At 39.2% G+C, this 25,661-nt stretch overlaps 1 protein-coding gene across 1 annotated transcript in view; it reads right to left on the bottom strand.

Moving 5' to 3' along the window:
* Positions 1 to 24,946, bottom strand: part of LOC104513760 (ubiquitin carboxyl-terminal hydrolase 25-like) — a 53,639-nt gene extending 28,693 nt beyond the window's left edge. The window contains 5 exon segments of the mRNA XM_010157218.1: positions 3 to 87; positions 4,694 to 4,780; positions 18,867 to 19,029; positions 24,721 to 24,844; positions 24,907 to 24,946. Coding sequence (XP_010155520.1) covers positions 3 to 87; positions 4,694 to 4,780; positions 18,867 to 19,029; positions 24,721 to 24,844; positions 24,907 to 24,946 — 499 coding nt within the window.
* Positions 24,947 to 25,661: the final 715 nt, after the last annotated feature.

The following is a 25,661-nucleotide window of genomic DNA, read 5'->3' as shown; positions in this document are numbered from 1 at the left end:
TGATGGGTCAACATATTTTCTCTTCGAACCAACTAGAAGTGCAAACAGGTACCTCAATTCACGCATGAAAGGCAGATTCCTATGTTCCTGTAATTGAAGAATAAAAATATTTAACCAAGTGTTACCCAACGAACTAAGTGTACAGCCAGCCAATTATCATAATAACATATAATCTTACTTGTACTACTATCAAGGTAGTGTTGCGTACCTTTTACTTGTCAGTTTTACAACATACAGTTTGCTGGGAAGAAAGTGACATTTCAGAAACTGAAAGCTCCCTGAAACCACATCTGGATGCAGCTGTTTGACTTGAAACAGGGCCGAATGGACAAGCGAACAAGCTGAGTTGCATGTGAGACAGAACTCTTGCTCCCGAGCCTTACAAAGCCTTAAGTAATACACTGCAACAGTATGCATTGGTTTTATTGAAATTAGTATTCCTTATACCTCTAGCAGAACCTCTTGTGAACCTTCACACTGCCTCGTACCTTTTTACGCTTATTTTTCACTGAAGACTAAATTTAAGGCGTACACAAATCAATCATTATTATTTGTCTTGATAGAAGAAATAGCATGATCTCCCTTCTATTTTTTTTTTTTTTTTTAAGTACAGTTCATGAGGAATATGGAGCTCTTTCTGGCTTCCAGAAGGGAAGCAGAAATACTTTTGGCCTGTATAATGAAAAACAAGTACACTGAACCACAAATCCATCATACCATAGATTAAACCCCAGGTTACAAATGCTGTGGGGATTGGATATCACTCATACTCCTGAGCAGACAGTTGACAAATACTTGTGAAATTAAACCCCATGTAATATCCACTTGTATTTAGGACAAAGTATCATTCAAAGACAGCACGTGTCAGATGCTGGTCAAACTGGAATTACTTGATGACAAACTATTTCTCATGCTACTCAAACAGATGACTTTGTTTAGTCGCTCCTCTGTCAATCCAGTGTTCATAAAGCTTTTTGTACATAAAGCATGATTTATTTCACCTTTAAAAACTGAGTGTGGTGAACTGGAGTATGTTCTGCATAATATTTAAAAAATACTTCTGGCCACGTAAATTCCCAAATTTTACTTGCTGTTCTAGTCCACCTTGAAAAAAACCTGCCAATTACAAAGTTCACAGAAAAGGCTGAAGACTTCAAATGCTATTAATTCTGCATTAAATCATCATAATTTCAGAATAAAATCAGTCTGCCATTTATATATTTAAAGCACTTTATAACAGGGAAACAAATTATGAAAGTGATTTTTTTCTTACTATTTTCGAAGTTGTGTATTAAAAATGAAAATAATTTCAAGTTTTAGATACAGATGTTTTAACAAGATGCTTCAATACCATAGCGATAGTTCATATGCATAATAACGATGACTGACCACAGAATACTCTAAATCTCACCATACTTTTGTTAAATTTGAAGTACATAGGCAGTGAGTATTATTGCATTACTTACCCAAATTTACACTACTAATTTGTCTGAGCTTTAAGCATGCTTGTAGCTTTAGGCTGAACAACTGCGTTCCGATGTCAGTGGGATTACTCAAAACAAGTATCTCCGTAAAGCCTATAAAAGTTCTCTAAAACTAAAAAAACCCTTCTTGTTTTTTTAAGAAAGCTCAATTAGGCATGATCCTTGACCAGAATATGTGCACATTACTACCAGCCATGATTCTGCCTAAACAAAGCCTAAACTCTTCAAAAGGATGTGAGCCCGTCTCCAAGACAAGGTGTACGGTTCCACAAAGGACTTGCACATTAAAACAAAAGAACTAATAAAGCAATCACAGCACAGCATGCAGGTCTCAATTTTAAAACAACACAAAAAAGATTAAAATCAATTTTGAAATAAAAACTGTAAGGAAAGTTCGTAATTTAGAACATTCTCTATTTTATCACCTGTCCTGCCTGCACAGATCATTTCTTAATATACTGATCTTGGAACAATTTATGATTGAGAAGTGTTTCTATAGCAATCTACAAGTTTAATACATAGCAAACAATCATTATAGTCAATCATTATATGTCAGGACTCTGGCATAATGATAGTGTTGCAACAGGGGGAAGGATGTGCTAACCTGCAGCACAGTAACCCACTTCCTCTGATAATTAAACATTTCCTGAAGGTATAGTTGGGAACAAATATTTAGCTGGCTTTGCTGCGTACAGCAAATAAGGTCTGTTCATATGACTTATGGCAAGAGGAAAGAGAAGTGGGACAGCACAGAGGCTTCAGTAACTACAGATAACTGTATTTATTCTACAAAAGGAAGAAAAATTAATTTCAAATGATAAAGAATAAAAAAACAAATTGGAGATTTTAAGTGTATGCCCAAGTTCAAACGAAGTCCAATTAGCTGAGGCAAACAGGGTGGGGTGTTTTTTTGTTTTGGCGTTTTTTGAACTCAAAATTTACGCCAATGACTTCTGGATTAAAAATTAATGGCATTTCGATTCAATATATTTATAAGAAAGTACAAAATCACCCCTGAAATACAACCACATGCTTTAAATCTAAATCAAGAGACTGTTATGACCTTAGCATTAAACTACTTTCTACCAATTGGTAGAACAACAAGGTGTAAACCAAAGCCTTCAAAATCTGGGATTATTAAAACTTAGTATTTATTAGGAAGAAAATTTGATCCTAGGCAATGTCAGTCACATACAGTACTTAACACTAGGTTAAAAATAAAGGCCAGAACAAAATTAAGACCGAAGAGTTTTCAAACAAGGAAGTAGATGGAAGCAAATTCTAAGGCATTTTTGTTGTCAACTGGTAGGTTATACTACAACTTTACATCAGTTTGCCTCTACTTGCCTTCCCCTTATAATGAAATAAAAGCATCATAATTAGGGGCATGCATGCTTATTTCTTCTATTTGTCTAAGTTCCAACTAGTGAAGTTATATTATCCCCAAAACATATTTCAGCACTAAGACAACCTTTTTTCAGCTCCAAATAAGACTGATGAGTACATCTATCAATAATGTTATTTCATTCTGGAATTTAAGTTAACAAAGAACAGGATACAAACTACTACCAGAGACTCTTAGTAGCAGGCTTGCAGAAAGCAAGGTTTCTGCACAAATCCATATATGTGCCTGGTGTCATACTATTATACACAGCTTTAATATTGTCTGACATGGTCAGAATTTCTAAGAAATAGCACTTTGGAATTGCTAGAGGCATTTGGCTGCTACTGCTTGGGCAAGGCGTTTTTCAAAGCCAACAGCTTGTTATTATCTATTTCATACCATCTCTTAGATACCAACTGCTTTTTACGCCCTGAAAAATGAAGGTAAAGAACTCCAAGTACTGCAGGATATTACCAAAATTATATGACTAATAACGAAATACCACGTCAAAAATCAATCTAAAAAAATCAAAAAATAAATATTTCAGTGTAACTCTTTGGTAAAGCATCCTATCTTTCTTGCTACAATACACTGTCCTGTCACCCTCTTGTGGCACGTTCCCAATACTATCTATGTTGTATTTGCACACCTAATGCACACATCTTTTTCCTTTTAAATTAAAAAAAAAAAACCACCAAAAATGAACAAACAAAACAAACAAAAAAAACCCAACACACAACACACAACCCCACAAACCACAAGTGACAACTTGCTCTTTGAACAGGGTGGGGAGACCAGAGGAGAAATTATAGAGCTCTGACTGAACACTCAACTTCCCTTGGTACATACTTAGAGGTTTAGAAAATGGACGGTATTCTCTCTATGTCTGTTTCCTTTTGCTTTTTTAATTGCAGCTCTTACTTTTGCTAGTGAACAGAACTAAGAACAGGCCAACAACACATATCCTTTTTAAATCTGGAAGAAAGGAGCAAAAGGCAATAGTCTAATTTCTGGGTATGCAAAAATTCACTGCTTTGTAAGCTCTTGCTAAAAATCAGGGCATCAAATGCCTTCAAGCTTCATACCGCCACTTCCCCTTCCCACTTCTTCCTTGCTATTTCCTAATATAGAAACCAAGGTGCCCCCATGAACATCTCCTCAGAGGGCATCCATGAAGGAAGAAAAAATGTGTCTGTTTTGTCCCTCAGTCCATGACAATTCTGATGTCACAAGAAACCTGAGCCAAAGCCCTGCCTCCACAATCCCATATGAGTACCAGAATAAACATGGGAAAATTTATGCTTACAATCACGTCATGCAAAGGGTAGAAGAGACAAGCCAATAACCAAAAGCTTAATCTCAGATTATGAGTTACAGGTACTTAATATCCCCCAAAAACCAATGAAGTGGCCAGGCCGACACTAACAATGCTGCTGGCAAAGCTACACAGATCAAAAACGTGTGGGTAATCAAAAAGCATGCCTGTAGCTGCACAGTGTGAGGACTCTGGACTAAAATACGTTTGTTACTACAAGCTCCATTAACATTCGAAATGCTGACCTACTGGCAGCAGTGATGCTTCAGTTCCATCGGCAAAGCCCTTCTAAGCAGCAGCACGCCAAGCTAACTGCCTCTCTACACCCTGCCCCGTACTCTGCTGTGGGGCTAATGTATTTTATGTAAGAACTGTAATAGGCAGCTCAGAGAAATGTTAATCAGCACATAAAAAATCCCTGCTAATTTGAGCTAGAGAGCAGTGCGAAATTTAATTACGGGAGAGAAGCACCCTTATCAACCATTTGGGGAACTTAACTTCTAATTTTACCTTTTGGTTTCGGGGCAAGTCTTGAGCATTTGCAGGAGGATTGAAATTCAAAACTAGTCTTCGAAACTCCAGTAGATTAAATAATGACTGAAAAGGAAAACAAAATTAAAAAACACTTAAGCATTTCTACAAACAATATAAAGTTCTTCCAAACATGCCTTAGCAAAATAAATGAAATGTTAAACATACGTAATGATATGGTTTCATTTCAAAAGCTAGGTTATTTCACTTAGCTTTGCTGAATGTATTTTCACCAGAAAACAATTATTTTTGCCAAGAAAACAGCATAATACAAGAAAGACTTCTTTATACTTAATCACATAAATGGAACAATAACATTAGATGATAGGTAAATTACTTTTTGCAAAGTATTTTTGCAAAACAAAAGAACGTTATTCATTGGATAACTGTCAGTTTCCAAACTGAAATTAAAGCCTGATTAGCCATGCAGAATTCATCTTGTATCCCCTCTATCATCTAACTCCTCAGTGCACAGAGTACATCTTTGTATATGTTACTTAAATCCACCTGCACTTAACTGCACTTTTTTGCATTCTGTCCAATCCTCCCATTATTATAGGATCTGAATGATGCACATTAGAAGAAGGAAACTGAGTTATCCATTTTTGCAGGTAAGGAACTAGTATTGTTCCCATTTTACAGACAAAAAGACAAAAACAGGTATCTACAAGCACACCTAGCAAGAGCTCCGCAGTGTAACGCAGAGCCTGGAGCCAAGAGCATACAAAACCAAGACAACTCCAGCAGCGGCTAAGAACTGAAGTTCTCAGCACTTGTGTAACTGCATCATTGCTTTTATGTACAGGCAGTAAGCCTTTAAAATTCACCTCATTACCACAGAACAGCATTTTATGAAGAAAGGGTAGCAGAAAAGGTTTAAATTATTTTAAACATACTCATCAGAGAAGCACAGGAAAGATTTGCCGTCCTATTCATCCCTTTTGGTTTTATCATCTATAATTAACCCTTTTTTTCCCCTCTCCTGATCACATCTTAGCTATTTATTTTGGAAAGGCAGAGCTCACCTGCCCCAGCAACAGACTTTGATCTCGGAACCTGTCATACACAGGTAAAGACTTAAGCCTCAAACCACAGAAGATTTCATAAGATTTCAACCCCACAGTGACAAGAAAGTGAAACGCAAATTACGAAGAAGCACTGCATTTATTCTAGTAATTTGAAACATGTTGGAAAGGGAAAAAAGAAAAAGATGACTGTGAAAAGTTGCAACGTTCCCGACTCTCCTCACAAAAGAGCCTGTACCGAGTTTAACCTCTTCCCATGCCCCAACCCCACAGTATACAGCATCTCCAGCAAAAAGAAAAGGCTTAAGTTGTCTTTCCTGATGCTTTTAGATTTAAAAATAAGATTATATAAAACGGTACATATCCAAAAGACCCTTCTGACCTTGCTAAATCAACAGAGTTGAGCAGCCAACTTTTTTTTCTTCCCCCCTCCCGTTTTGCTCTTCAAAATACAGGTTCCCCTTTTATCCGCCCTTGCAGAGAAGCGAGATTTAAAACAGAGTCCTTTGTTTACTTACTCAAAGCACAGAAAATGCTAATATTTAATTCAAGCGTCATTCTAGAAGTTGATGCTAACTGAAGTTGTATCTCATGACGTAACAGCATTCCACTCCTGGGCCCTTCGTCAAGCAAACCATAGCAATGTCTTTCTTACAAAACAAACCAGCTGCTGAAATACAGTGTCCAAAGACTGACTTCTCCCCACGACAAAGCCAAGTGCCAAGCAGCCAAGCTAGCTGGTTTCATAACACCAATTTCACACACACAGATTAAGTACAGAAAACTGTATTAAAGTCTGGAATTTTTGCCTGGCATTCAACCCACAAGTTTTTCAGAAAAAATGTATTTCTTTAACCCAGAACTCTAAACTGTGAGCACGTAACTCAAGCTGAACAAACTTATTTCTGCAAGATGCTGAGAATAATTAAGAGGATACTCTGACACGTTCTTCTCTTTTTGGGCTTTGTCCTACTCAAAATTTCTTATGATTACGATGCACAGTTATTAAACTTTTCTGCAAAAGCAGCCTAGGCCGTGTGTGGCTGTACTGAGATGCAGCAGAACGCTCACAGTTAACCTACCGACAACACCACTAAAGCTAATAGGACAGCATCATGCTGTAGCTATTCTATACTGAGCTTCTGTATGGGAGTTGATTCAATCAACTTCATGAAACTTCCATCTTCATTTAAAATATATAATTTTCCAGTGTAAGCACATATAGAGCAAGTGCGCCTGAGACCGACCAATTTTTGTGCCAAAGTACCTCAAGGAGTAACATATGGAGGTTCTGGAGGTAAGGAGATATAAATGAGCTCACCTAAGCCCTCACTTCCACAGAGACCACCCATAGCCAAGCACCCCAGTGCTTCAGAAAGGGGCTAGGCAAAGCAATTCCCAGGTTCCTGAGCCACCTGTTGACTAGGATTGACCCTACACCCAGGGTAGGTGACACCACGGAGCAGAAGCTGTTCTCCCTGGCCTGACTGCCACCCGCTGGCCCCAGGCCAAAGCACCAGCCTTCTAAACACATTGCTTGGGGCAGCACTTCATCTCTTACCCACTTGGCTTCAGCTCCGGAAGGTATCAGGAGTCCCAGTGCAAGAAAACAGGCTCCATCTAAAAGGTGATACTTCGTCTCTACTGGCCCCGACCAATTATATTTATAGTTTACCAATGTAAACTACGCAAAACTTCTGCATGCAAAAAAATTCTCTAAAAGGTGGGGTTTTTTTTATTTTTCAGTGTATTTAAACCTATTTAAAAGCTGTCATCCGGACACTTGGCCAAGCTAAGGCTAAAGCTCAGCTACATCAGTTCAAATTATCCTGAGAATCAACAGATTTCCAGAGTACCTGCCTCTTACTGTATCAGTTCAGGACTGAATGAGAGTAGCATAAAATGACAACAAACAACAACGATCCAGCATCAGTTTAGAGCATTTAAACTAACAGTGCTGAATGATGACAGACATACGGTGGCTTCCTACTTCTAGAGGTGGTGAAGATACAGATTTTGTGTCATGCCAGAGAGAGATAGGTACAGTTACAGCTTCAAGACTATAAGATACTAAAACTTTCACTTTTCTGAGTATACAGAATCCAAGCAATTTCAGAACATACGGTTTCATGTAAAGCACCCTGCCTATCCCTTCTCCCCTCTTAGTGTCTAGGATTATCCCACATAAGGACCTCAGCAGAATTTAGGTTGCCTGAGTAAAGAATTAATTCTCAACATTCCAGTAATGTGAAGCTGCATTAATACTGCAAGAATATAAATTAGTCATCATATTAGATCCGTAAAAGCTTGGCATGTAACACAGACCATTAAAAGCCTCCAGCAGTGTCCTAAAATAGTAAAGGTACTGACATCAACAATACTTGCAGAGTAGGAACACAGTACTTGTGCGTCTGGATAAAAGATGACCCATCAAGCTGTTGCACAGAGCTTTTAACAGGCTCTTCTCCAATGGTTTCTTGCAAGTTCTGTAAGCACAGCGCACTAAAAAGAGCTGTTTCAGTTGCAGGCGTATGAAAACCTTCTACTTTCTTTAACTAGCGATTTTGTATTTGTTTCCATTGTTGAGAACAACAAAGCAGAACTTCTTGTTTGCAAGAACCAGGAAATTTTTAATATTGATCACCTTTCTACAACTTTACAGGAGAACCATAATTTCTTAACACTATGAACACAGCCATCTTTCCATTCAATTTGTAAAGATTAAGCTTGGAAGGAAGGACCTCAAAATTGTTCTGTGAAAGTTGTATTAAAGCCATTCAGACTAGTAATCTAAACCAGTCAGCAAGATGCCAAAATAGTCTCATTTGGCAGAAATTTTGCTGTAATGGCTGCAAAAAACCTAAACTACTCTTAAGGTGATGGCGGGTGGGGGGGGACATGACACACGGGACAACACACAGAAATCATAGATACTAATGAAGCTTAGCAAACAAAATAGGACATATCTACTGGCAGGCAGCTGGAACATCACCTGCATGTTGTGAAATCACACAGGTTTCTCTTAGAGCAGCCCAAGAAAAGTTGTGCAATTTCTATTCTTGTGGCAGGCCAGCTTGTAGACTCTCTCTCTTACCAAGGTGAAGGGGATTAATAACAGCCAAGGATGCCACAACTAGTGTAGGTGTGCATAATGACACCTGTGTATCATCAGCAAATACTGGCTAGGAATTTGTCCAACTTAGTGCCAAGTTTTGAGATTTAACAGGAGAAAAATACAAACAGTAACCTGAATTTTGGCAACAAAAATTTAGGAAGCACTTAATTTGGCTAGTAACCAAAGACTAAATATATCTTAGTACAGCTTCAAAAGCAACTCTTCGGCACAGGGGAAAGAAAAGCATGCTCCTAAATGAATTGCTTCAGGTACTGGCATTTAGCTGAAACATGATCTTGTGTAAGTTGAAAGCTTATATATGCATTAACACATTGCAACACCCATTTGCCTCATTTAGCCATCTGGGGCCTTTTATGCATTTCTAATTTTCCATTTATTCAGATTTTAAAGATGCAAAGCAGAGACTGTGCCTACCTTCACTTTGCATAGCAAGCAGAGCGCAACTTTGAAGAATGAATATGTGGTTATTGTTCTAAAAATAAAAAGCAAAAAATAGAGCTCTGCTATGTCATTAAGTATATTATTTGGAATACACTGCCTCTGCCAACATTAAAAATTAGACTTGTTTTCACTTCACTTTTTAAACAGTTTTGTCGGTATACTGTACACAGAGCTGGTTTTAGTGGGGTAGATCCACCAATATTAGGGTTAACCTTTTATTCGTGCCTATAATCTAAATCAAAGAAAACACGTAACCATGTGGAATTTATGCCACCACCTGCACACACTACCATACATCCCTTCCAATAGTATTAGATTTACTAGTTACCAATATTTGCAGTGCTAAGGGTTCAAAATAAAGAGTACTCCTAATTACTACACCTAGGCTTATTAGTGACTTAACACTGCTGCACACCTCAGATTCAATATTAGTGTCCAGCAAAGTTCCATATTGCAAAAACATAACCAGCTTCACTAGCAATTAAGTCCACTTCTCTTCAACTTACAAGTATTTTGGGCCCTATACCACTAATTTGTGAGAATCATTTCTCCCTCCTCTTTAAGGCCTTCCCTATTTTTTCTATTCATTAATCTATTCTACCTTTGGGTTCATACTCTTGAAATTACTTTTCTCACAACCAAAAGTCCATGAAGTGGCTGTTTGTTGCCCCTGCACTGCCTGCTCTGCTCCTGCACTACACTCCTTTCCACCCAGCACTCTTCTGTAACTCACACTGGGGCTGCCTCCTATTCCATGGCTTGGATGGGTATATACTTAGCTGGGCAGAAAAAAAAAACTGTCAGGATGGCCAACCCAAAGAGTGGTGGTGAAATCCAGTTGGTGCCTCGTCACCACCAGTGGTGTTCCCCAGGGCTCAGTACTGGGTACAGTTGGGTTCTTTTTAATTTCTTTATCAATGACCTGGAAGAGGGCATCAAGTGCACCCTCAGTAAGTTTGCAGATGACACCAAGTTGGGTGGGAATGTCAATCTGCCTGAGGGGAGGAAGGCTCTGCAGAGGGATCTGGAATGGACAGATGGATGGATGGATGAATGGAAGGATGGATGGGCTGAGGCCAACTGTATGATGTTCAAACAAGGCCAAGCGCTGGGTCCTGCATCTGGGTCACAACCACCCGATGCAACACAACAGTCTTGGGGACAAGCTGCTGGAAAGCTGCCCAGCACAAAAAGACCTGGGTATGTTGGTCAACAAACAGCTGATTACGAGCCAGCAGCGTGCCCAGGTGGCCAAGAAGGCCAATGGCACCTTGGCCTGTATCAGGAAAAGTATGGTCAGCAGGAGTAGGGAAGTGATCACTGCCCTGTACTCAGCACTGCTGAGGCCGCAACTCAAATCCTGTGTTCAGTTGTGGGCCTCTCAGTACAAGAAAGACACTGAGGTGTTGGAGTGTGTCTAGAGAAGGCAAAGCTGGGGAAGGGTCTGGAGCACAGGTCCTGGGAGAAGCAGCTGAGGGAACTGGGGTTGTTCAGACTGGAGAAGAGGAGGCTCAGGGAAGACCTTATTGCTCACTACAACTCCCTGAAAGGAGGTTGCAGAGTGGCAGGTGTTGGTCTATTCTGCCAAGTGACAGGACAAGAGAAAACGGCCCTGCCAGGGGAGGTTTAGATTTGATATTAGGAAGAATTTCTTCTCTGATAGGGTTGTAAGGCGTTGAAACAGGCTGCCCAGGGAGGTGGTTGAGTCACCATCCCTGGAGGTATTTCAAGATGTGTGGACAAGATGGTGAAGCACATGGTTTAGTGGTGGTATTACCTGTGTTAGGTTAGGGGTAAGACTTGATGATCTTAAAGATCTTTTCCAACCTAAAAGTTTCTATGATTCTATTCTATGATTCCACTTGTACATGTCTTATTCGGTTAAGTGGCAAAACCTCTCTTTAGAACAGAGACTAATGATGGGCATTAAATGTGGTCATCAGACCTATATTTGACCCTACACATACACTGCATAGCAGTAAAGTCAGCAAGCACAGTACAAGACTTCTTCCTATAATGCTTAAACTGCAAGGAAACTGACTGATATACCTATGTGCAAATACAAATTAGTTTAAGCACATTTTACTTACAACGTAGAAAATTGTTATAAGACTATTGAGAATTTTAAACATATTTTCTCTTAAGCACATAGTAGCTGTGTATTGTCTCCTACCTTTTAGAGAAAAAAAAAAAATTAAGAAAAAATGATAAGTCTCCCAAAACATACTCCTGATACCGCTTCCTTCCATACACTGAGAATTTGGCACTATCAAAAGCCTTCCTGAAAATCCTCACATTCTCTAGAAAATCAAAATGCAAGGAAGAGGAGAGGGAAGAGAGAACACATTCAAAGCTAGAACTTGAGCAGGTTCCTGTTCAAAATTCATTGCGGAAGTACAGGAAGAGGAAGGTTTTTTCCTCTCTCCCTTTCTGAAAAAACACAGTCCTACATACAGATACTACACGATCTCGTGGCTAAACTTCAGCAGAACAACCCCACATGCACAATTCGTAGCAGTCAGGAAAACATAAAGCATTTTCAAAGTCACAGACTGATTCAATATCAGATCTTAAAAGCTTTGGAAAATATCTCAGAAAGGACATATTTATTTATAAACAATCAACCAATCAGCATTCCAAACTGCTGAAAACCAAGGTATAAAATGCAGTTTTCAGCTGTCATGTTTTGCTTTTCTAAATCCTGGGGTGTAACATGGAAAAAGATGGAAAACAGCTTTCATACTGTTTGATCTAGAAAGTCAAACTAACTTAAGACCTCTAGCAGACTTGGGCTAAATCAACATTTTAAACAAACAGCTCACCATGGTATTGCCAGCCTGCATTTAGAGAACATTTACTTGTTTATAGCAACAAACTCAGAACATTACTGCAATCCAGAAGACATGTAAGTATGGTATGATATGTGTCCAGAAGAATTCACTTTATACTTGTATCTTGGCACATACTAAAAAATGCCATTCAACCACTCCTCTATTACATGTTCAAAGCATGGGGAAAAAAAAAATCTAGTAGGATATAACAGCCAACATTTCCTTACGTGGTTACAGTTTTCAACTTCTTGTCTAAATGCCCAAAAACATGAATTAAGTTTGTGGTATCACTTTAAAGTACACCCCTAAAAATACAATGGCTTTATGCCCTTCTAAACCTAGAAATTCCATATAAGATCACAACCCAACACTTAATTAAAATAAAGGGTACACAATAACTACTCTAACGGATTATGGTTTTAGCTTTGACTCATAAAGCTTTCCAACCCTCCACAACAGAAATTTCACGGTCTTATATACCACTAAATATAAGGGTGAAAAAAAAAATCACACAAGCAACCCAAGGGAACTGGAGACCACAGAGAAGAATAAAAAGCAGGAAAAGGAATATCCTGTCAGCAAGTTATCAGAGGATGACTGAACATGGAAGTGACAGGTTGATCCTTCCTCTACAGCAAAACAGAGGGAGTGACAGAGGGAGGGAAAGCAAGAAGCTAGATTTCTAACATCATTATACCTCTGCCCACTACTGAACTCTACTGAACAGTTTATATCATATTGCCACCCTCACACTCCTCTGCCCCAGGCAGTTCCACGGGGAAAATAGTGAAAAGAAAATATCCCATCAATGACTACTTTACTCAAACTGGGATACACTGACTGCATGCCTAGGGAAGCAAAGAAGCCATACAACGGACATATATGCAACTCATAATATTAGGTTTTTTGGTATTAGCGCCGTGCCACATGATCCATCACAATCCTTTCCATTCAATGCAATGAACAGGAAAAACAAAATAATGCAAAAAAGTTAGATACTTTGCAGTAGAAAGATGGTAAGAACAATAGCTGAGCCACCAACTAGAAAGAAAATACTTGTTTGATTCTCACCCATCAAGCTGGCTTGCTTCTCCCCAGAACTAAAAGCTTAGAACCAAATGAGATCCTAACCCCAAATACACTGACATCAGGAAAGCAAGAAGGTCGCTCCTAAATGCAATGCAACAGAGTAAAATGCCACAAGTGGTGTTAGTAACCCTGAAAATAAAAGGGCAGCCATGGTGATTTTGATGGTAAGGTGGTAGCTTGTTAATTCTTCGTTCTGCAAGCCAAGTACTTTGAGGGAGTTTTTGAATGACTAACCAGATTCTGACAAACTCCCAGAGAAAAGAGCACGGAGATGCCAAACCCCAGCTCACCCTGCTAGGGTAACTGATTTGGTGAAGAGAGGAGCTACAATCTGGACAGGGCCTTGGGAAGTCATGAGACCCAGGAAAACGCTGCACCCAGGACTTCAGGTATGGGACTGGGCAGGAGGGGAAATAGAGCCGCATTTCCCGTACATTGTTAATGGGATTCCCCACACACTTTCCTCCTCCCACCAGGAGTTTGTCTTGGCACACTGGGAAGACAGCATTCACTAAACAACCCAGTACTCTGTCTCTCACACACACCTTTTTCAAGGGTAAAGTACTGCCTGGGCATTACTTCTTGCACATGGCAGAAACCCTACTTGGAATACCAAAAGATAGCCTGGTGCAATATCTTAAAGCAAAAAAAACTGGGAGACAACTCGCACAGGCAGCAAGCCTACAGACACGACTGCAGTAGGGCATCCGTGTCCTGCGAGTCACCCGCCTTGTACGTCCTGCAAACACTTAGCTCGTGCTCAGCACGACACAAATGAGGCACTCTCCAGGCTCAGTAAGTCTATTATTTATAAGTCCTTTTAAGACTATAAACTAAGGAAAATTGTGAAGTCACCTTTTTAAAAAGGGAGCCACTGAAATCTACAAATTTGAAATCTTTGTTTCTTTAAAGAACTTGACATCTTAAGCTCTATTTCCAGAGCAGACATATACAGTTACAATAATGAAAGTTAAAAAAAAAGAAAACCACACAAAAAACCCACCACACCACACACACAAATAACCTTCTAGAAATATTCTAACACCTCAAGATTTAAGGAACCTTCCATAAAAGTTATCTAACCTAACCGTAGCAAAAGCATGTATGGATGAACTCCTGTCAAAAATGTACGTCTACAAGTGCAAGAGGAGGTGGGAAGATCGTTGAGGGACCTATTCCTTGGCAATTAAGGAAGAAGCAAACATTCTACAACCCAGTTTTGTTCCACGTATTTTCCTGGGGACTCAGTTTTGAATTCAAGTTATTATCAAGTCAAAAGACTTCAGCAGCAGGACAGGTTTTCAGAAGTTACACTGTGGAAGAAATATTAATGTTCATTCCAATGATGCTGAATGTAACCGCTGAAAGCAAAACTTTGGTTTGGAGCTATGTGGAAAGAAACACCCCTCTTCCACTAGAGAAGAGGATGACTTCCACATGTGCCTATTTCTCTAATGCACAAATACATACAGATTAAAAGGCAGTATCCCTAGCAATGTTTGAATTGTTAAGGTTTGCTGTCACTCACTGCAAACATATCTTAAGGAATTTTATGCTCTTATTGCAAATACAACAAACCATCGATGACTGCATTTGCCTAAGTCAGCTAATTGGTGGCTGTAAAAACCAGCATACATTGCATGAGGAAGCTGTCAAAATGTCAAAAGCTCCTTAATTAGCAGCCTTTAAATAGAAGGGAAAAATGTTTCTTTCTTTGCAGTTTAGTTTTATATTATATTACAGAATATATCATCTCTGACAGTAGTTAATGTTTAGATATTGTTGACCTATGCGACGTGTCAGGTTTAAGACTTGTAAAGAAAGCTTGAAAATAATTCTACATAGTCAGTGCAACCCTAGGAGTCAATCTGCCCTGTGGATAAATAAATATGGTATTAGCTAATGCTCTAAATTAACATGCATTACATTCCCTGGGATGGTTGTTTGAAACCTAAGTCTTTCTGGCTGGCAGACAATATTAATAACATAAATTTTCATCCAATTGAAGTTGTAACTCTTTCAGTGGTTTACTTGAATTACATTCTATAGACCTAAATACAGATGTTCAACTACCATTTATAAAACCATTATAATCCCAAGTGCCATGGATTTTCACATAACATGGGTGGTGACTAGACTAGCTAGCCCTCTTCATCATCAGTTTTCAAAGTATAAGGTTGCACGTGGAGTATAAATAACATAAGATCATAGGTCTAGCATAGGTTTTTACATTCCCTAGCCTGTGCTCTTATCTCTGTGATTAATGAATCAAAATTCAAGTTTCCTCAAAAAACATTTATTTAAACGTTTGCAGTTTCCTATGGATAAATATTTCTTTTACAGAAATTCACATACACAAAACCAGTCATCCTGAGATTTGAGACTACTACGGAACGTAAAAACTGATTACATGACAGAGAAGGTAAAACACCAATCATCAGTTCCACAACGAGCTTTATGGAAATAAAGTGTTTCTGTGTTATTAGCACCAACACAATGTTTCTGCTACTGGAAAAAGAGCTATGCATGTGAAGGAATACGGAAAGGAGGAGACATGAACAAGGGAAATGGCAAGAGATCTCAGGAAAACAGAAAATTCAAACACCCAGTGGATTACTACATTGAAAGAGGTCTGAGAACTTAAAAACTTCAGTGGGAAGGGAGGTTGTAGAACAAATAAAGAAGTCTTTCCATTTCAGTATCTACAGCACTACCCAAGTATTACCTGCAGGTAATCAAATCCTCCCCATTAAAAACAGAAAAAAACCCCCCAAACAATAAACCCACCACAAATAAAACCCACGCCCAACACCAAGAAGCCAAAGAACATGGATACCAACAATCCAATTTATGTAGTCTACTGGGATCTCAGAATAATTTCTGAAAAAGTCATTCAAGAAAAGCTTTTAACTAAGCATCAGTGAGGTAAGATGGAAGGTCCAGACACAGACAAATAGGCGGTGAAAAAGAAAAGGGCAGGAGCACACCATGTGTCCCAGCCTGAAGGGAGATTACTAGAAATTCACGGAGTCTGTCATGGTAAGCAAAATTCAGAAGCCATCTGGAAAAGCCAGCACATAACATGGTTTTGTAGCATCAAAACCTCATCTTGCTACCCTAGACATCCCTGGAGGCATCGACTCCATGTCAGCTTTCACCCTGCTACCACCATCCCTTCATGCCTGGGCAACATTTCCTAACTCCTCCTCAGCAGCCCATCTCTGCTTCCAGATCCTGCACACTGCCTGTTTGCATTGGAGCTTGGCCATGAGTTCCCTGAGCAGCTGAATGGACTCTTCCTGCAATTAGAGGATGCTACCAGCTTTCCTGAGCTCCTCTGCCCTTCAGAGCTGACTCCTATGGGATCCCAGACACCAACTTCCTGAAGAAGCCAAAGTCTGCTCTCCTGAACTCTAGAGTCTGTACCCTGCTACTCCTTCCTCACTCCCATCAGGATCTTGCACATCACTATTTCATGGTAAATGCAGTCAAGAATACCCACATTACAACATCTCCAACCAGTTCTTCATTTTTAGGGAACAGCAGATCCAACTGTGCATCACCCCTAGTTGGCCTATCAGTACTTGTATCAAGAAGTTGTCCCTGATATTCTCCAGAAATCTGATTTGCTTCTGTTCTGCTGTGTTGGACTTCCACAAGATGTCAAGATGTTTATGAAAGTTCCCCCATGGGAACCATAGACACTTCCTTGCCTTTAAAGAAAGCTTTGTCCACATCCTCATCCTGAGGAGGGTGGTCTGTAACAGACTAACCAGGATGGTAACCTTACCAGCCTCTCCTCTGATCCTGATGCACAAACTCTCATCTTAAACTGTCATCTTGTTCCACACAAAGTGCCACTTACGTTTGAGCTGCTCCTTCACAAGGAAGGCAATGCCCTTCCTTGTCATCCCGACCTGTCCTTCCTGAAGAGCCTGTATCCTGTCCATCATACCACCTCAAATTCATAGCCCGCTCACACCTTGAGAACATTCCTGGTCCCCCAACTACAATGCTACTCAAGCTACAACAGGTCTGGAGAACAGCAAGAAGGCAGATCAGAGGTTAGAACAGACTACGTAGGCAACAACTCGGCCATAAGCTTGGAAAAGGCGACCACCGACCTGCTGAAGAGAGTATGACAGCAGCCCACATAACTGCAATGGCAATGAACTTGTGTCTTTTTTATCAGGGGGATAGAAATGGAGGCCACCAGACAAAGCGAGTGGGAGACAGGTTCAGAAAACAAAGACAGGAGAGACAGTTCTTCACGCAACAGAGAGCACAACTATGGAATTCCTGTCCGAAGGACTCTATGGATGCAAGAAGTTTGCAAGGTTCAAGGGAGACAAGTATATTAAAAAAAAAAAAAAAAAAAAAGAGGTCCACTGGTGATTGCCAACTAAGCAAACTGCAAAGGATCAAGAAAATTCCCCAAAATGAAAGCAGTTTGAGGCTTGGGAGTGTTTCAACAGAGCAGTATGACATGTACTGTTTGTACTCCTCTGTAAGCATCCATTTGCAGAAATTGCTAGGCAGAACACTGATGTAAGTGGACTCGGACTGAAGTACAACAGTTATTGCCATGAAAGTAACAATATTAGTTTACCTGGAGTGCTTCAGCCTGACAGCGATTTGTTGAAAACGGGTATTAAATATTTTATTTGCTTCCTCTCAAAAAATCAGGCTGTGAAGAGTTACGATATGCTGAATTTGGTTCTTGTACACTAAAAATAAATTTCCCCCTATTGTATTCCAATTTCACCCACAATTTTCTGCAGGTTTGGATGTTTTTGAATATACCTATAGATTATTTACATTAAAATATACAGATTTAAGCAATCACTGCTAAAAAAAAAAAGTCTTAGAAGATGAATTCATAGTTTATGTACAATGCATTATTGATATCAGAATATTAGATTTCACCACACAAGTTGCAGTATCTGTACTCGTTTCTCTACTGATCCTATCATTTTAAAAAAGGTAGCTTTCAGTTGAGCCACATACACACAAAAAGAGACTAAAAGCACACATATTGGCTGTAATAGCTAAAACAACCCAAAACAGACACTGTTGCATCCATATCAGACCTTTGCTTTCCTCCTCAAGTTTCCTTCTCTGTCAGTTATTCCCTCTTTCACCCTATTCAGCCACCTCCTTCCTTGTAGCGGTTCTAATACGTATTCCATGATCGAAGGTGCCTCATTTCTTCTGCCTACCTCCATCACCAGCCACCCCCTTTCAGTCATTTGCATGCGTGCCTTCTACTGTGTCTGCTCCTCATCTGCAATCCTATTTTCACACGTTTTTAGCCATTTACAATTGTCACCGATGTCAGCATGACCTTCAGACACCCAGAATCTTCAGCAACTCCACTCCTGGTCTTCAACAGCATTTTAATAAGAAACATTTTGAAGCTTCACTTAGTTATGCTACAGTACTTTCTACACTTCCATCAGACTTAAGGATGAACATGTTAAGTGATGCTATAAATAAGTAATGCTCAAAAATATCTCATGCAGTGGCCTGAACTTCCCAGGAAAACAGGTATCTTAAGTTACCCACTTAAAATAACTCACCTCACAAATACAATGAAGAGTATACAGAGCTAATCAAAGCGGAGTGCTTACCTGAATGACAGCACTAAACCAGCATGTGTTGCCAACATTCTTTAATCCTACTGGACAGTTGTCTTGCCGCTTTCGATCATAAGGGTTTGGAGAGTCACTCCATACCTCTGGATGCGTCCTCTTTAAACTTGCTTTATTTTCTGCAATACTGGCTTCTAGAACTCTTCAGGAACAGAAGGGAGGGAAAAATGTGAGAAAAAAGCAAACAAAAAGACATAGTAAAACACTAATAACACATAAAAACACATAGTAAATAACACATAATAAACACATAGCAAAACACTAATACAGACACCTTAATTACATCATTCGCTAACGTATTGTTGCTGAACTTGGTTTTAAATTTATATGTAATAATATGTCTTCAAAAGTATGATGCTGGTTGACTTTTAGAGACATTACAGTAATTCCATCATCTTTTTGAAAATGGTATCAGTGAGTGAATCTCCTGTGGGAGCTCTAGACACAAGAGCCATGTCTGTAAGTCATCAATTAAGAAGCAGATTCAAATAGGATGGACAACAAGGAACTTTAAGCAGCACTATTAGAGTAGTGCTTTCATCTGAAAATGCTTTTATTTGTAAGCAAATCAGAAAGTCATCAAGATATACTTAACAGGAAACCAAAGCTACTTTTGAAAGTAGCTAGGCAACTTTCAAAACTGGAAGACTTCAGTTTCCATTTCTGCAACTTATGCAACTGTATTTATCACTTCACACAGCAAGTAATTATTTTATGAACCATGAAAAGACATCTCCCACAATTTTTCAAATGCCAGCCAAGAAGTTAATTGTACTCTTCAATGACAATACTCTTTGCAGGAAACCGTTCCTACGTGATTTATGCTGCATGTCCGTATTTCACATGACAGCAAGATCTGATGTGTGTTCTACTCCCAAACTCGAGCCCCACTCAACACAGTATGTCTCTAGTAGCACATATCCGTAGACTACTGACAACACCTTAAAGGTAATTTAATTTGTGGTAGCCATATATTCTAAACAAAAAGATGGAGATGGATAAATTCAGGACGCAGAACAACGGCTCCAACTCGCGAGCAACGTTGCCTGACATGCACACTACTAAACATCAAAGAAAGGCAGCAGGTTAAGACTGGTCTGCACATGGAGTTCCTAAAGGACAAAGTCTGAATGCCTTAGAAAAAACAAAGAAACAGGGCGGAACCAAAAAACTACACATAACATAAACCCTCCATTTCCTAACTGTAAATTTTTGTCTCAAGCTATGCTCTTCTCAAAATAAGAAAGGTATCTTACAAGACATCCAAGAACTATGAAGCATTATATGAATTTACTATAGTAACGGCTTTGGGGGACATACTAATTTGTTACTGCTACGTATTTTGGACAAAAAAACCCCAACCAACCACATTAAAAAACAAAAAAACCCCACCACAACCAAAAAAAACCACCCAGAATTTGAGAGACCATTTGGTATAAATACCACTTTTTTATCAATATCTCTCAGGAAGAACCTAAAACTTGCAATTTCCTAAGGATTAATCAATTATCTTGACAGATAAGCTTGTAAACTGCACCAAAAGAACAGGCATATAGCCCTCTCAGACTTCCTGCTCTGACATCTCTTCAAACAACGCACAGGGATGGAATCTGACTCTTCAGTAGTGAAAGGTCCTTCCAACTAACAATGATAAGGTTATCTCCCTAAGCAAACTCCAAAGTGTAATGAAACTGTCAAATTCATGTCCCTTCTCACTGATACAATTCTTCCGAAGTGTTAGATGACCAGTGTACCTCTGCTTTGAGAGTAAAAATTATTTGATGGGGACATAAAAGATTAATTCAAAACACGTGTCATATATATTTCAAATAATTTCTCATTCAGGTAGAATTACTTAAACTCTTTTTTAAAATAAACTGAAGGGACCTTTAAAACTGACGGGAAGACTCTGACAGACTGGAATAAATTTAGAATGATGTTGTAACAGGACCACAATACCTACTCCATTTCACTTTTGCTTCAGGGAAACAATCAAACGTCTCCACCCACAAGCTCAAGCATATTTCAAGATTCAAGTTCAGAAAAACATATTCTCAAATTCAAACAGTTCCCTGACCCAAAGGGTATTACCATTTATCAGCTTAATTACCTACTAAATTTCTTCCTTGTATTTTTGTATTTATCTCTTAAGCTCCACCTCAAATCTGTGTCCATGTCTTAATAATGTATTTGAACCTCAAAGCTTCATAATATTTTCCTTTAATTTTACTTATAACGCTATCTCTTCTCAGACAGCACATGCAATAGCTACATACCCTTTGTGCCAAACTGATTTTCAGCACTAATGACAGCTGTGATGCAAACTAAAATAAAAGTGAGCACAGTAAACAGGAACCTAATGATCAGCTCAAAAGCCACATCAACAAATGTATTTACCAGCATAGTGAGTATACCTCTTAAGCTATCATGCTCACTATATTGTATTCATGCAGTCCTGATCTGGGAGACTACCTAGACAAAGAATCTCAGTCACACATTCAACAAAATGAGCATTCTTCCAAAAAGTTGGCACAAGGATTCACAGTTCTGGTTAGACAGCCAGAACACCCTCTCTGTGACCCTCAGGGACCACAGCAGTAGCCGCTGGCAGCAGAGCCATAAGCTACGTGCAGGGTACGGCACGTGTTTAGCCTCACGGGACCAAAGGCTTCCCCATCTCCGAGTGTTGGAATCTTGTTTGGAGGCAAGCTCTGGAGTGAGGGTTAGCCAACGCCAGGCTTGGCAGGGGACTTGAAAGCAGTGTTTCATTTCTCTCTTCAACAAGCTGGGCATAGGCAGGCGGCTCTGCAGAGCTGCTTGCATGGGGCTCACTAGACAATGCAATAAGCCTTGGGCAAAGCGAGCCCACAGCACAGAGTTCAGCCAAACCACTTTGAGGAAGCCCACTAAGCACGCTGCAGAAAATCCCACTCTGGCAGGGTACCCAGCTAAACAAACAAGAAAAGGTCTTTATACTGTGGCTGTCTTATAGCTGGACATCCAGGAGTACGCCCAACCCTACATCCCTCCCCAGTTTTACCTGTGGCAATGCTTAGCCACAGTGCAGCATCCCCAGCCGTTTCAGCAAGCATGTTAAAAAAACAGGAAAAATATATTATAAAATCCACTGATCAGGTGCAATTCCCTGGGAGACTTAGTAAAAAACTGTAAACGTGCCACATAGGAGATTTTCAGCTTGGGCACTTGGACATTTCAGCTGCACTCCTATCAACACCTACACAGTAATCAGATCTGTCCTCATTAAGTCGCACAAGGCAATTACATTCAGGAAGACAAAGTCTATGTGCATTACAACATTAATTACGTAAGTCAAGAAATGCCATTAACGCTCCCTTGGAAACCTGAACAAAATCAGTGCAAATCAGGTTCCAAACCACTACGAATACCTTTGAAAAAAAATAACCCCCACACCAAACCCTAAATATGCACAGATCCTACATTATTAAAAATGTAGGATTTCCATAGTGAAATTTGCTTATTATTGGCTTCTTATTTGATTTCTGCTTTTTATTTAACTTAGGAAATAAGTAAATGGCTGCAGCTTGACTTGTTTACGATGAGAGTGTTCTACTTTTTGAGAAGTCCTGCATAGACACCCTGCCTTCTATTGAAACATCGACATTCTTCTGTGGGGTGTTAACTACAAAGTAATTTTTTTTTTAATAGTCTTAAGTCCTGTCCTTAAGAAAACTCACTGAACAGTTCAAATCAAGAATTCCAAGATTCCTCTATTTGTATAACTCTAACATAATTTGCCATCAACTCTGGGTGTATCTTGGTATGTAACTGAGTTGATATAATACCCCAGTGCTGCCAAACCCCCTCAAGATTCTCACTCTTCTCTGCCTCCATTCACAGGCAAAGTCCCATTTCCCTTTCTTGTGCCATGATATACTCTGGATCTTTTAGTGAATATTTTTATACAGCTGTGGAAGATGAATTCATGCAAGAAATGCTCCAAAGAATACTACAAGTATAGAAGATGTGGCACAGTGTGCAGGCCATATCCCCCTAGCAAGCTCTTAATTTGGCACATGCTGTCATGTACAATTATGTCATCAAATATACATCTTTTATCAAGAGACCAACACCCTTCTCTGTTTATAACTGAACAGATTGTCTACATGCCTTTGTACATACAGGGGAAAAAATGGCCTATTTTGTTATTTTCTGCAACCAAAAAAAAAAAACCCCACACCGTAATCTAACTAGAATGTATTTGTAATAGTGATGGGCTAAGCAGGTAAGACCAAAAAGGGCTCTTTAGTCCAAGAATTGAAAAACAAAGTCAACAGGGAAAAAAACCCAAAGCTTCGAGGCTCCCAAGAAGTGAGCACAGCAGAAGCAGTCAAAGCTTTGGGAAAGGAAAAGAAAAAAAAGGGAAAAATATTTCCATATCCAGAAATAGGTCCATCTTTCTGAGTGCCTGCCTAAATCCCTACTCTGTAATTACGACAATTTTGTCCTTGAAAACAGAACATGCAAGAGCTGAACTTCTGAATCAGAACTAGACAGAACTTTCACCATCTTCTTGTACAGATGCATGTTACTGAGGTCTTAGGGAAAAAAAGGGAAAAAATCCACAAACAAAAAAAACAAACACGCAAACAAACAAAAAACTCCACTCCTTAAAATTTACTTCAAATTATTAACAAGAACATAAATCCCTTGCATCCCACCTTTCTCTCCTAAAATACGTTATCTTAAAAGCCTTCTTGCTCTATGAATTTATCACAAATGGGTGGAGGGAAGGGTATGTTTATTCTCCCAATTAGTACATTTAAAAGTTTCAAAAGTAAAAAGAAAATGACTGTGGATAAAGTAACACTCTCCATATTCTCACAGCTGGGCTTTTCTGATAAGCCATTTATCTGTCAAATACAGTGACTAAAGAGAAGAATTATTGTGGTGCATCTCCCCCATCTAAATCATCTTTTTGTAAAATTAGTCCTTTACAAGGAGGTAGTACTTAACCTTCTAACACAAGGACCAAATCATTGGCCTTTTCCTCTAGAACAAGGCCAGCCACATCTTAAAAACCACGTCGTCCCTCCCAAGGCCAGCCACAGATAAAAAACCCCATCCCTCCCATACAACCCTACACCCTGATTTAGTTCAAATCCCAAATATTTCATAATCATATCTATATTTACATATAAACACACACTGTACAAAAAGTTATTGTAAAATCTGATGAAAAGTTAACTTACAGACTCTTGTCACGGCCAAGATGAGAAAGTAAAGTGCATAAAACTTTAAACCATGAAATTAACTTCACTCAAAGCTTATAAATCCTATTTGTTAAATAGGTTAATAACATAGTTTATCAGCTAAAACACAGCAGCTGCTCTTAGTATATTCAAGTCGTAGCATTACTACCCCACTCCCTCAATCTCAGCCTTAGCACAGAGGTAAGGAAAATGTTATTGTAAAATGAACACTGAAAAAAAAGGACAAAGACTTTATTAGCTTCTTAATTATATTTTGTTTTCACTGCTTTTTAACTTAAACACAAAAGAAACTTTTAGTTTTACGTCCTATTTAAATATGACTGCATATCCTCTATCTCCATCCAATTCCTCAATATTTAAACACATCAACATGAAACATACTATTAAATCCTAGCCCACACATAATAGACTATTTTCCAGTGTAGAATATATAATACATTAAAGCAACATCCTGAAGCCAGGCATATCAGTAGCACAAGTGAAAGTAAACAAGTTATTCTTTGTTAAATTAAAAGTTAAAAAAGCAAAACAGGCCAATCTCCAACTCTTTAATGTCTGCTTTATATAAGTTGTTTGTTTACCTGCTAATGGCTTGTTCCTCATCTGTTATTCCAGTCTCCCTGAATGCCCTGTTTGATTCCTCCAAACTCAAGGCAATTGCCCTCTGAAGATCATCTTTATCATCTCCAGTGAGATCAATCACATCTGAAAAGCAAAACTATCTTTCTCAAAATTAAAAGTGAAACAGAATGAAAGGCAAGTCTTACTGTAGAGGATAGAGAGCCCACATGGATTGCTGAGCGCCATTCCAGCCCATCCCTCCTGTGCCCTGCACTCTTCCAACCACTAACCCTGCTAACAGCTCCCTTCTGCCTCCAAGCCAGATAAAAACCTCAGCAGCTTGCTCTTGCTAAGATATGAGGGGCAATAGGCTTCCTTCCTCCTAATGAGCTGAAGTTTTACAAAGCTATGGGACAATTTTAGGAACCCACGGTTTCTGAAAGCCTTCTTAAAGCAATAAACTTAAGTATTACTTCAGCTATCACAATCAGTTGCTTCCAGGGAACACATGAAGATGACAACCTTCTCTTAAAAACGATAATTTAACCTAACATAGTTGGCTTTCCCCCCCAATGGGGGAACTTGTGCAGAGTTTTCGCAGTACAGCCCCAAATTCTACAAGTATTTCTGCGCACTGGTGATCCAAATACTTTCACACAGTTTTATAACGTATGGGAGAGTTCCTTAGTTAACCTACTTCTTTTCTATCCCGTCTGTACATTCCTTTTCTGAGCATACTTAAATCCAATTTCTGTCTGCTGCAAGTATCTCAGAAAGAGAATTAGGAAAATAAATACTGGAGTCAAAATGAGGATCCATACTTGGACACACAAGAATACCGGATGGACTTCTGACTGCGTAGTGGAGATTAAAACGAGCATACTTCTGCCTTCCTCTCCAGCACACGTTATCTAAAGAATCAGATACTGACATCCCCCATAAAGCTCCCTGTTTCCTGAGG

Source organism: Eurypyga helias, unplaced genomic scaffold (assembly GCF_000690775.1).
Source record: "Eurypyga helias isolate BGI_N326 unplaced genomic scaffold, ASM69077v1 scaffold28228, whole genome shotgun sequence".
Lineage (NCBI taxonomy): Eukaryota > Metazoa > Chordata > Aves > Eurypygiformes > Eurypygidae > Eurypyga > Eurypyga helias.
Note: the sequence above shows the minus strand (reverse complement) of the source record. Positions and strands in the feature narration are given on the sequence as shown.